This window comes from Cervus canadensis, chromosome 3, assembly GCF_019320065.1.
Source record: "Cervus canadensis isolate Bull #8, Minnesota chromosome 3, ASM1932006v1, whole genome shotgun sequence".
NCBI classification, from domain to species: domain Eukaryota; kingdom Metazoa; phylum Chordata; class Mammalia; order Artiodactyla; family Cervidae; genus Cervus; species Cervus canadensis.
In genome coordinates, this window is record NC_057388.1 from 96,885,225 (window position 1) to 96,898,297 (window position 13,073).

The 13,073-nt window shown below is 45.9% G+C and overlaps 2 protein-coding genes across 5 annotated transcripts in view; both read right to left on the reverse strand.

Moving 5' to 3' along the window:
* The window catches only part of SVOPL (SVOP like), an 84,096-nt gene extending 81,159 nt beyond the window's left edge, over nucleotides 1-2,937 (reverse strand). The window contains exon 1 of the mRNA XM_043463827.1: nucleotides 2,657-2,937. The gene's annotated coding sequence lies outside the window, so the exon portion shown is untranslated. The remainder of the gene's footprint in view (nucleotides 1-2,656) is intronic.
* A 1,405-nt stretch (nucleotides 2,938-4,342) lies between these two features.
* Nucleotides 4,343-13,073, reverse strand: part of ATP6V0A4 (ATPase H+ transporting V0 subunit a4) — a 67,392-nt gene continuing 58,661 nt past the window's right edge. For all 4 annotated transcript variants that reach the window (XM_043463830.1, XM_043463829.1, XM_043463828.1 and 1 more), the window contains 4 exons: nucleotides 10,704-10,814; nucleotides 8,231-8,348; nucleotides 6,236-6,407; nucleotides 4,343-4,983 (listed from right to left, as the gene is read on the reverse strand). In XM_043463830.1, the coding sequence (XP_043319765.1) occupies nucleotides 4,890-4,983; nucleotides 6,236-6,407; nucleotides 8,231-8,348; nucleotides 10,704-10,814 (495 nt within the window). In that variant the 3' untranslated portion in view covers nucleotides 4,343-4,889. The remainder of the gene's footprint in view (nucleotides 4,984-6,235; nucleotides 6,408-8,230; nucleotides 8,349-10,703; nucleotides 10,815-13,073) is intronic.

The following is a 13,073-nucleotide window of genomic DNA, read 5'->3' on the forward strand; positions in this document are numbered from 1 at the left end:
CCAGGCTCCTCTGTCCATGGGGATTCTCCAGACAAGAATATTGGAGTGTGTTGCCATGCCCTCCTCCAGGGATCTTCCAAATCCAGGGATCGAACCCATGTCTCCCACATCACAGGGGGATTCTTTACCATCTGAGCCATAAATTAAATGTAAGAAGCAAAGAAGGAAGAAGAGAAGAGGGAGAGAGGGAAGAAGGAGAGAAGGGGGAAGGAGGAAAGAAAAGGCAGGATAAAGGAGGGAAGAAAAGGGAAGAGGGAAAGGGATGGAGAGAAGGAAGAAAAGGAGAGGAGAGAAATCAGGGCCGACAAGGAGGCGAGAAGGAAGAAGGGAGAGAGGAAGCAGGGAGCGAGAAACGGAAGTTGGTAGTAGCCATGGTGAGATAGCAACTGAAACTTTTCCGTTCCCTCATCTGAAAATAAAAATAATACCATCCACTTTCAGGAGAAGCAGCTTGCTGCCCTCCCAGTAACAAGTCTTCCCTTGAACCTTGCTGATTGGGTGACCACTGAGATACAGGTTGAGGTTGCTGGGGAATGCTTCTGAGAAAGTCCTCTTTTGCCCCCTCCGTCTCCTGCCTGGATCATGGAGACATGATAGCTGGTGCTTCAGCAGTCATTTTGGGTGGTGATAACAGATATGAAGTTGGAAAGATGGAAACTCTCTGCTAAGTCTGAGCATAAGCTAGAAAAGAGCCTGGGACCTGACAACCATGATATGGAGCTCTTCTACAGCTTTGACCTGTTCACCACCAGACACGTTTTCCATGGAGATAAAAGAAAGCTCTCTTGTGTGTGTGTCTCTGCATTTTCTTTAGGCTTGTCAAGTGAAGCAATGGGAGTAGAGAAGGAATAAAGAAGTCTGTAAGTAGCTATGATTAACTGTAAACACCACTATACTCAGACTAGCCAGGTATGTGTGATTTTTAGCCGATAAACTTTCTTAAGTGGATTGAGGATTAAATGAAACGATGCCTGTGTAATATGACACAGTGCCCACTGCAACACAAGCACTCACGATAGTACTGTTTCTCATCAAAGTATTAACAAAATTTCACCACAGTCACAAGTCAAATACACTCAGGGTAAGTTAAGCATCTACAGAGTTATCAAATATGTATTTCTCCAAAGGCAATTATTACTAATATTCAGCCAACATGAGAACACCTAGGACTCAAATGAAAATCTATCCAAACTGGGGGGTGGGGGGGAGAGGAAGGTAGCTTGCTTCCCAAAATAGACTGATTACACTTGAAGAGTCAACTTAAGTGGTGTTAGGAAGACCTCACATGTGCCATATGCCTATTGGAAAATAAGACCAAAAAAACTCCCATCAGATATTTAACAGTAACACCCACCCCATTCAATCACCTTACATTTACGAAGGGTAAAACAAAATGGATTAATTTTCACTAAAAATGCTCTTGCTGTACATTGCTTTCAGTTGTAAAATCGGTGTATTTTATAGAAAGAAAGACCTTTTGAAAGTGGAAGAGCCTAGTTGGTGCAAGGGTGAGAAGCTGGACAAAAAAGTGGGCAGTCATGTGTGACTCACTCAAAGGAGTGAATCTGCTCAATTTCACCGACTGTAATATCAGTCTGTCTTGAAGATGTCTTGGCTCAAATGCAAGACCAGCCCTTAAAAACGGTCAAGGCTCAGATGTATTCTCTATGTCAGTGGAGGTTGCTAAAGGTTGGGGGGAAAAAACAAATATTCCAACTACCTGCCACAGAAAAAGTCCTCATTCATGCCCTAGTAAGTTATAGAGGGCTTTCAACAGCAAGTTTCCTTTGGTGGGGGCATTCTGGGGGCAGGGGTGACCCGCAGGGGTGTTGATTGGATATTTTTAGGATTTTGGTATTCACATTTGTGAACTATAAAGGGGCTTACATTCCAAGAAATTAAGAGGACAATCAAATACTAACTTGAAGTTAACAGATAAGGAAAGTATTCTGTTTTCTTGCGTTTCAGCCAAAGTTTCATAAAATGTTTTCATAAACAGGACAAAATGTTTCAGAGATGGATATGACTGAGGAATGTTACTGAGAGATAGAGCTTGCAATCTTAATGCTGAAATGGAACTCTGGAAGAGCTGAGTTAGCATTTTCTGTTCTTCGGCTCCCTAAGTCATTCTAAATCCCTTCTAGCCTAGCAAGAGGATGGACAGATGGAGGGAGAGATGGAGTGATGGATGGAGGGACTGGTGGATGCATGGTGGATGGACAACCCGTCAGACCAACTCAAAAGAATATGGATTAACATGGGGAAGAATGCTTCACATCCTTCACTATCACTCCTGAAAACTTTCAATGGAAAGTAACCATTGCCCGCCTTCAAAGAACTCACACATTGGGGATTCACTGTGAAACTCCAGGATTCAGGAGTTCAGATTTCATTAAAACAATTTCAAAGAGACTGATGGACATTTTATTCTATTGCATTTTGCTGTGCTTAATTTTTTAGCCAGAGATGATTGGGCCATGTAAAGCTTTTAAAAACTGAATTTGAGTGTGATGTAATTTGTTTTACAATATCATCAGTAAGAAGAGTGAAATTTTTATACTTCATCTGTATTCAGCCAAGCACTAATGGTCAAATGCCCTAAGCCCCCCAGAGCAGAAAAAAACCCAGAACTATGTCACCCGTCAGAGTTTCTTACCTCTGTATACTTACTGGAAAACTTTCCTATTTCGAGCTCTTTTTCTCTACCTTACTGCAGCCAAGTCTTACACAGAAGCTGGACCATGCAGGGCCTCTTGTGGGCTTCTGGACTTCCCTTTCCAAGAAACCCAGCTCTCAGATCTTCTCTCGTCCTTTCGACTCAGTTCTGTGAACAGATTCTTTGAAGAACAACCCAGCGTCCTGGGCTAATGAATGACATTCAGGTCACACCCTCTTCTCAGCAGCCCTTCACCCAATCCCTTTTTAAAGGGGAAATTACATCTCTCATTGAGAAAGAAAGAGACTGCCAATCCTTGGAGGAAACTGCTATGTCGATCGCAGGGAGACTGGGAATTTCTGAAAGAGCAGGGGTCCAGGCAAGGGGCAGAAGGGACAGCTTTGCTCCTTCACGCCTGTCCTCACAGTCATCACTGTTTAGAATTACAGGGCAAAAGACTGCGATTCACCTAAGCATCACATATTTTTAGATAGCCATTGAGAAGGGCAGTGATGAACTGAGAAGCTTGAAACCATCTGGTGACCTTGGCAGCATGGGCATTTATGGACTTACAATTGCCACCACACCCAGCTTTAGTCTGTCCTTTCCTCCCACCAGTGCCACTGGCCGAACACCTTGTCCATACCTGGTGCTCTGTGACTGCACCTCCCTCCCCAACCCACAGGGGTGGAGAGTGCCATTCACAGTTTGGCAATGACAGGAACACCTCCATTTCCTGCCCAAGGGCACACCTGATGAGGTACCAGAGTGGGAACTCAGATATACATCTTCTGACTCCAACTATTATTCCTGGGCCCAGCCTGTTTTAATCACTAAAGTAATACTTGTGGAGCACCTAACTGTGCCTTAAATTGTGCTGGACAAGCCATGACACTTGACGTGGAAGGTAACATGGACACTTCCACGAGCACCAGTCAACCCCACAGTGCAGAGAGGCTGATGGGAGCTTAAAAAAAAAAAAAGATCTATCCAAAAGACGGTTTTGCATTTGGTCAGATCCTCTGCAATCTGATTATGAGTTAGATCCTACATAAAAGTGCTCCATAAACTATAAAGCATGACACCAGTGTTAATGACACTTAATTCTACCCATAGAGTCTGGCTCGGTCGTTTCTGACTCTTTGTGACCCCGTGCACTGTAGCCCTCAAGGCTCCTCTGTCCATGGGATTCTCTAAGCAAGAATACTGGAGTGTTTTGGCATTTTCTCCAGTAGATCTTCCCAATCCAGGGGTCAAACCCACATCTCCTGTATCTGCTGCATTCACAGGTGGATTCTTTACCACTGAGTTACCTGAGAACCCCACAGTTACCGTAAAGATGGTAATGAACCTGGATAAAGGCCCTTCAGACTAGCTGACAGAACACATATTATTCTACACCTGGCTCTTGGAAGTTTGCCAATGTGGGTGCCTAAGAAATGACTCTGGGGCCGACTGACCCAGAAAGCATCAGGATAGGCTGCCCGGCCATCTCTTTCCCTGCAAGCCATTTTCTAGAACCTGCTGAAGCCTATGATCCCTCTCCCCAGTTACCCCAGCATAATGTGCATTGAGAATAAACAAAATCACTGCTGAAGGTTGTCACACTTCATTCCACCGGATTTAACGATTCAGAGAGCCACACTGGGGCCAGCCCTCCCTCTCAGCAGAGAATATTATCTGTTCTTCCTCACCTGGAGTGAAAATTCATGAGAAAGTTCCTAATCCTGTAAAGCTTAACCCCAGACAAGGGAAAGAAGGTGTTTGAGGAAGGAGGAAATGAGGAATAAAAAAACATAATCCTTCCCTATTTGTATAACTCTATTGTTTAGTTTTGGCCTATCCTTATCAGTACTAAATTTTACAGAATACTTTTCTTTAAAAAAAATCTTAAAGAAAGAGTGAATGGCCCAAAAATTTAATCACATGAAAACATGTTTGGCACTCCCACTCCCCTCATCGCAATCATTTTTGTATTTGACAATAAGGCCCCAGGTTGAAATGACTTGCCCACGTAGTTTCTCTATGACATGGTGAAGTCATATCAAATCCAAGGGCTTACAGATAAATAATACAGGGCTTCCTGCCTCCAGTCAGTGAGAACAATCATTCCATTGATGGCCGTGCACAGGCTGACTTTAAAGACAAGACGAAACTTCTTTCACTGGCACGGACACTGGAACAGGAAGGAGGTGGCCAGCAGACGAGGTGGCCACAGCCTCCAGACGTGCAGCTACTCCTCAGCTGTCCCATCCAGGATTTGTTTGAAGGAGAATGGAGAGAACTTGTAACCAGCCCCAGTGTAGAACTTGTTTTGGAACTCCACCCTGTTGTTGGGGGCAAGGAGAAGAGGAATTGAACACAGAAATGAGAGGCTGGCAGCCAGAAGGGAGAAGTGGAAAGATTGTAAAATCAAGCACCAGGTGATGAAGGCACCCCTGGCAGTCATCATAGGAATCCTGAGGTTTGGGGGGTTTATTTTCAAATCCTTCTCTTGCATCCCCCTGGCACCTTCTTCTCTGCCCCCCATTTTCTCCAGGCTTTCACTAGTGACCTCAGGGACCACAGCATAACCTCCCCTAGACCCCCAACCCCCAGGGAAGTCCTTTCTGGGCAGCACTGTCTGAGGAGACGGTCACGAGACAACGCATCGCCAGGCTGTACAAGGTGGTTTGCTTTCATCCTGATCTTAAACTGTGGAGCTTACATAACTGCAGAACCATCAGAGTCTTGACTTACACTTTTATAACTTACATAACGGATACCATAAATGGTCATTTCTGTGTTATTATGTTGCAGAGTTCATTTCTCTAATGACATGGGTAGAAATAATGGTATAGCCTCGGGCAGGGAAGGCTATGATTCTCTCAAATCAACAGGTGAGATGGAAAACCTTTTCTTTACGAACAATGGCCAAAGATGGAGGGAGGAAGCCTCAGTGAAGCTAAGGAGAGTCTGGTCAAGACATATGGGAAACCTGATGCTTCACTGGAAACCCAAAATTCTTGGCTGAAAAGAGACCCGGGAGAGAAACAGAACCCTAAGCAAATGTTTGCATATTCGTCAGTCCAGCGATGGCCAATCATCTCTGGACACATCTATGAATGTCAAGGACCTCCAGTGAGAGCCTTCCTCCTGGGGGGTACCCTCCTTGAGTTTCCCTTTTCTGAGAACTATTTGCCTGTTCTGTTAGTGTAATTCCCACACTCAGCAACAAGGGCCAGAGAGCCCAGATTCGCTCAGCATCTCCCTCTGTGAGCCTTTCCAATCCGTCATCTTACCAATAGTTGGGGTGTCCCTTATTTTGAAGCCAATTATAATAATAAATGAACATTTCAAAGGAGTGAATGTGAACTAACATGCCTTTTAGAGCAGTCAGTGTGTGTGTGTGTGTGTGTGTGTGTGTGTGTATAAGACATCATTTAATGTCACACCAAGAAGGGACTTAATTAAGGTTCCAAAAAGGCATGGGAGTTGCTAACATCACACAACAGGTCAGGATTTGAACCCAGTCAGCTAGCCCTCCCTCCCATCCACCCTCTTTCCCGAGAGCATATCTACGCTACAAGCAGTTCATACCAGTGTAGCCGCAGGGCATGCAGGAAAGCGGAGAGGCCCTCCATGATCAGAAGGATGGCTACCGTCAGAACAGCAAACACAGCAAAAATGATGAAGACCCCCACGAGTCCTCCCCAGCCTCGTATGCGAAGGCCAATGTTCATCACCATTGTCCAGAGCACTTCAGACAGTTCTGCCAGACACAAGAGAAACACTCTCAACCACATGGTTTATTGGGCAAATGCAGATTACTCTCATACAGTAATCCTGGATCTGCACACCCTACAATTCAGCAACTCCACTCACAGTGGAGAACGTGGGCATCTGCACCCTAGGTTACCTGCCTATGGTCATCTACAGCAGTTTTGGAGGAGTTTCCATCAAGAGGACAAGTATATGATGGCACATTATTCACCAGTGAAAGTGAGCAAATCATAGCTACTGGCAGTAACATGAAGGAACATCTAATGCCAAAGAAGTGAAACACAAAAGAATACATGTAGTATGATTTAATATGTACTGAATTCAAATTCATATATTAAAGCCCTAACCCCCAAGTGATGCTACTTGGGAGATGGGACCTTTAAGAACTGAATAGGGGGACCTCTCTGGTTGCCCAGTGGTTAAGACCTTGCCTCCCAAAGCCGGGGCCAAAGGTTCGATCCCTGGTTGAGGAACTAAGATCCCACATGCCTTGCAGCCAAAATACCAAAACATAAAACAAGCAATGTTGTAACAAATTCAATAAAGACTTTAAAAATGGTCAACATCAAAAAACAACTTTAAAAAAAAAAAGAAATGATTAGGGTTAGATGGGGTCACAAAGGTAGGGTCCTCATGATGGTATCAGTGCCCCTTATAAGAAGAGACATCAAAGAGCCCTCTCACTCCCCCTTCCAGGGAGATACTATCATCACAGGAGTGTGTACAAGAAAACAAGCAGCCAAAGCAGTCAAGACCACACTAACTCTGAGCACCTGCTTTTCTGCTGTAAATCAATAACCAGGCTCATTTTCACTGCTTTGGTTTCTATTTATTTAGCACACACTTTGGCCTGGCTTCTCTGTTCTTGGCATGATGCCCAGGGCTGGGAATGCAGAGTTAAAAGCCAGGGTCCTTACCTTTCAGGAGCTCACAATCTAGTAAGACAGGCTAACAAGACAGGGTTACAATCTGTACTAGGTCAGAGCACCTCCAGAACCTAGGGAAGGGCACCTTCCAGACTGGGGGCCAGGGAGGAGGACCACCATCAAAGGTGCCAACCATGCTGAGTTCTGGAGGAGGAATGGGACATCAGGCTGGGGAGAGGGTTAAAGAAGGGAAGAATATTACAGGCGAGGGAGCTGCAGGGCAAACACACAGGGGGCCCAGATGGCGTGGCCTCTTCAGGAGCCTCAGGGCAGTTCCTCCTGGCCACTGCACAGGAAATGGGGAGGGGGGTGGGCGTAACAGAGAGCCAGTCGGGGCACGGAGGGAAACACCAAGAGTTAAGACTGGAGACGCGGGCAGAAATCAAGAGTGATTTTACAAAGTAAGTCCATGAATCAAAATTCCAGATTTAAGTCATTCTTGGGGCTTGCATCTTTACCAACAAATACAAGTGGCCTGTAGAAACTAGGAAAGGCAAGGAAATAGATTCTTCCTAAGAGCTTCCAGAAAAGACAGAGTTGCCAACACCTTGTTTTGAAGCCTTCGGCCCTCCAGAACTGTAAGATAGTCAATTTCACAGTGTTCCAAGCTGCTGTGTGCTATGCTTAGTCACCCAGTCACATCTGCTACATTCGTGATAATTTGTTACAGCAGCAACAGGAAGCTGATACAGAGGGTAACCATTTCAGCAACACAAAGCCAGACCTACTGAGAAAAAGTCACTTCTATCAACACTTTGAAAGAAGAGCCACTCTTCTGGCAAGCACACTAGAAACAACCCAGAAGGCACTTTCACCTCCAAGTACATTGCATCTGTTTCTGAAGGGACGTGTGATGGTCACCCTGCTGAGCGGCCCACTCACTCACGTGCATGTGCCAGACTGAGGGCCCAAAGCCGGAGGTAGGAGGCTGTGTTGGAAATGCAGCCCAGGCAGTACTCAATCGTGTGGATGGCCTGGTGCACAAAGATGTCTCCAAAGTTGAACTGAAAGACAGAATTTCTGATGTTACTCTATCAAGTACTTTCTACGCGAACACGTTACAAATGATACATGGAGAAGGCCTGGGCTCTGCTGTGAAGACATTTCTAGTTGAATGAGGGGGAAATAGGTAGAGAGAGTCACAGTAACATAGGAATGTCTGGTGAAAAATGAACCTTAGCCAAAGACAGGTCTGGCTTAGTCCTGGCTCCTGGGAGGCAGTCTCAAAACCCTTGAGATTTCCCAAGTGAAAGAAAAGTCTATATTCTAGCTGCACTGGTCCCTGGGACCACACCTCATCGTCTTTGCTAATGAGGTATCTATACAGAGGCCTTTGGTAGTTTAAGTGGGAGCTGGCCTCACCTGAAAGACCAACCATGTGGTTAGAGACTTGAGACTTTGAGCCACATGTTATCGACCCAAACCCAACTCCAGGGAGGGAGCTGAGAGTAAGTGCAACCGCCTGGACTGCACTTGGGTCAGTCACGCCTCCATAATGACACCGCAATTAAACATGAAACACAGAAGCGGCGTGAGCTTCCTGAGTAAGCAACACAGTGACACAGCCGCATGTCAAGGTCAACGCCAGGAGAGCCGTGCGTCCCTAAGGACACGGGAGCTCTGCATTCGGAACCTTCCAGGGTCAGGTTCCGCTGACGTGCCTCTTTGGAGGATTGTGCAGACTTCGGCTGTAAATGATACTGCAATTGAAAGTATAGCATTCTCCTGAGTCTTGTGAACTGTCTACAAATGACTCAACCCAAGGGAATCTGAGGGCTCCCCACCCCCAGACTTGTGGCTGGTGTCAGAAGTGTTGGGTGGACTTGGAAGTCTGGAGATGTGTGCTGGAAATGTTAACCTGGAGCTGGGCTAATCGCTGGTGAGGACAGACATGAGGGGAGACCTGGAGAGGGGTCACAGTAACATAGGAACGTCTGGTGAAGAATGAACCTTAGTCAGAGAGAGGTGTGGCTGAGTCGTGTCGAGCCTGTATGTGCTTTGCCCTGGGAGACCCAGGTACGACTGTACTGCGGCAAAGAGCCGTCCAGCAGAGCCTGGAGTTGCCACCACAAGGGCAGCCGGTTCATGGAGGAGCTGGCAGGGGCACACCGACTGAATATATCCTGAGGCGAACGAGGAAGATGGCTGAGGGAGGTTGTACAAGACAGGCTGGGGCTTGATGAGTCAGAAGATGTGTGGGCTGGATTCTAAAACATTCCAGCAGGTCTCAAAGACCTGCCAGTATCAATCACCACTAACAAGGGTTACTCTCTATATCTGGAATCTTGTTGGGAAAACTTTCCATGATCCAATTTTTCAGTAATTCTGACTATCCATTGGTACAAATGAATACTTTTTTAAAAGGTAATTAATACCACAAATGGAGCTACTTATAGCATCTCTCAGGCCTCACAGGAACCCTCTTTCCACTCCAGAATTAGAAGACAGCTCCAGTTAAAACCCCCAACCCGGGGTTCAGGACTGTGGGTGACTTCAGTCATGGGATAAAAACAGTCAGCTGCCTTCTCTGGGGAAACATGGCACATTCCCAAGGAGGGGAGTGGCTGCCCTTGAACAGAAAGGGACAGGGAGGCAGGAGAGAAGAACACAATTTGGGAATTCATGTGCGAGGCAATGTCACAAAGATAAGTGAACAAAGTCGAGAAAGCCAGGGTTGAGGCAGGAGCAGGCGATGGCAGCTGCTCTGGCTTACATTGGGGCAGAGGACTGGCGATTAATAACCCACCTCTTGCTTCAAGATAAGGGACCAGATTTGGGCTCTGCGGTTAAGTGAGGGCACTGATGGGGAAAATAAACCAGCAGATTCCCAGCGGCACAGTTCCGAGCCAAGGGGTCCTTGGTAACATTTAGGAGCTTCTATGTTACTAAACTTGAAGCTGATATGCACCTCGTACTCAGAGCAGTACCTGGGCAAAATTTAAAAATGCCCCCTGATTGGTTGGTAGGTAGCTGTAAACTCAAGTGCTCCCCCTTCCCTGGGATCTCCCCAACTTCCCATGACTTAGGGATGACAAGGCCACCACCAGCAGGGTCCTCCCAACCCTCCCAGCTCTACTGCTTAAGTCCAATCTAATGGGCTGGTGCCCACATACTACTGGCTGTTAAATACGTGAGTATCCTCCCTGGCTAGAACTGACCTCTAGAATCTGTACAAACTGCAAGCCTTCATAGGGTGTCAAGTCCCAAATACCTTTTCTTTAAATAAGCCATTTTTCCCCTAATATTTTGACTGTACAGCTTCTGGGCTCTCAGTTCCCTGACAAGGGATCAAACCCAGGTCATGGAAGAGACGGCGCCAAACCTTAACCACTAGGCCACCAGGGAGCTCCCTTAAATACCTCTTGATCGTCCTCATCCTGAGCCCCGTGGACGCCTGCAGAAGCACCGTGACCAGAGCTGTCACCTTCAGAGTCCTCCGTGGTGTCTTCTGGGATCCTGGAGGCCTGCAGCTATCAGCAAACAAGAACATGAAATGTCAGATTCACTTTTAGGACTACCAACATTCTCTGTAAAATAAAGGCGCTCACTTACTATTAGCTATGTTCCAGGTACTGTTCTAAACTCTCCATTATCTCATTTAGGCTTTGTAACAATGTTTTTTATGTAAACACAATTATCCCCCCGTTGTACAGAAAAGTAAACTACGGTACAGAAAGGTTAAGAAATGAACCCACGGGATTAGACAGCTAGTGAAGGCTAGTTAGTGGCAGAGTAGAGTCAGTAGGCAGTCTGATCCTGGGCATGTACTTTTCTCCATGGTGTTCCAGAAGGTGCCAGATTAATCATGCTCTTTACAATACACCAACAGTCTTGTGACCCAAACGCCAGATTTCTACAAGCAAATCTAACCAGGAGGGATTAATGAGTGCTACTGTCTGAATGCTTGTGACCCCCACAAAGTTGATGTTAAAATCCTAACCCCCAAAAATGAAACTATTAGAAAGTGGAACCTTTGGAAGGCACTTAGGTCATGAGGGTGGAATCCCTGTGAATGGAATTAGTGCCCTTATAAAAGAGGCTTCAGAGAGCCCCCTAGCTCCATCTGGTAAGGGCACACAGAGACGATGCCAGCAGTGAACCAGGAAAGTGGTCTCACAAGAAGGTGATGATACTGACACCCTGGTTGTGGACATACAGCCTTCAGAACTGTGAGCAATGGATAGCTATTGTTTTAGCCACCCAGGATGTGGTATTTTGTTACACAGCCCAGGTGGACTAGACAATGACTTTTCCAGCACAGACACACATTTTAAAATAAAAGCATTACTTTATAAAAAGAGCTAAGAGGCTTCCCTGGTGACTCAGTGGTAAAGAATCCATCTGCCAATGCAGGAAATATGGGTTTGATCCCTGATTCGGAAAGATCCTACCAGGGAGCAACTAAACCTATGTGCCACAACTACTGAGCCTGTGCTCTAGAGCCCAGGAGCTACAACTGAGACCATGAGTTGCAACTACTGAAGCCCGTGTGCCTAGAGCCTGGTCTCCACACGAGAAGCCACCATAATGAGAGGCCCAAGCACTGCAACTAGACAGTAGCGCCTGCTCTCCACAGCTAGAGTAAAGCCCCTGCAGCAATGAAGACCCAGTACAGCCCAAAATAAATAAAAATAAAAACTTATAATAATTTTTTTTTAATAGCTAAGAAAAGAATTCAAGGGAAAAAAATCTAGGCGTAGTTGCCATTCAATTTGGCCTGATTTTATCCTTGAGTCTGAAAAGAATATTGAACTCAAGTCACCCTGAAACTTAATGTCCCATGGCCAAAGTTGTTCTTAGAATGGTTTCACAGGTAGGGTATTGCAAATTAGGCATGAAGGCATCTTTAGCTTTCTGTGTTCTGCACATCTGCACCTAATATTTGCAGACCTTTAGGCCAGGGTACAAATGAAAGTCCACATGATACATGTTTAAATATTTTTAGGTATAAATCAAGCTAATAAAGTCCCAAACAAAGTATATTCTGGCCTCTATCTTGGCAAATAAATTCTCACAAGAGCTTGGAGAGCCAGGTGCAAATTCAGCGTCCCACACCAGGACCAGGGCACACAGGCGAGCTGGCCCTGCCCCTGGCATGTCGCCCTTCCCTTCTCACCTCTGATTTCATCTCACAGCACAGGGACCGTGGCCTTGTGGGCACATGTGTGGGCACTCCCACCCCAGACATCTACTTCCCACCCACACTCTCCCACAAACTGCTGCTCCTTGACCACACCAGGGTCAGCGGTACCCAGTGGTGTGGTTGGCCCTTTGTATGACCCAGAAGTGGGCTTGAGTCCCTCTGGACAGGAATTCCAGGGTGCCGGGTATCAAGCGGGGGCTCTGGGTCAGCCTTTTCCCTTGGCCTGTGCTTCCTTGCCCCATGGTGAGGAAAAGAACTCAAGTTAACATTAGTCTTCTTGAAATCCTATTTTCTCTCTCTGTGAACTTAAAGAAGAAAATATCAAAGAAGAAATGGAAGAAAATTTTTCCATTTCCATCCCCTAAATGCTAGCCTTCTCTGGACATATCCTGAAATTGTTTCAAGTAAGCATAAACAATTGTGTAGAAGTGTGATCTGGGGGACTTGATAAATCTCACTGACTCTTTTTCCCATTCAAAATATGCTGTTCTACACCCCCTAATAAACATCTCACAATGCCTGAGCTGGATGCTGTCTGAAATAAAGTAGTAATTAATTTTAAATTAGCTACTTGCACCTTTATAAA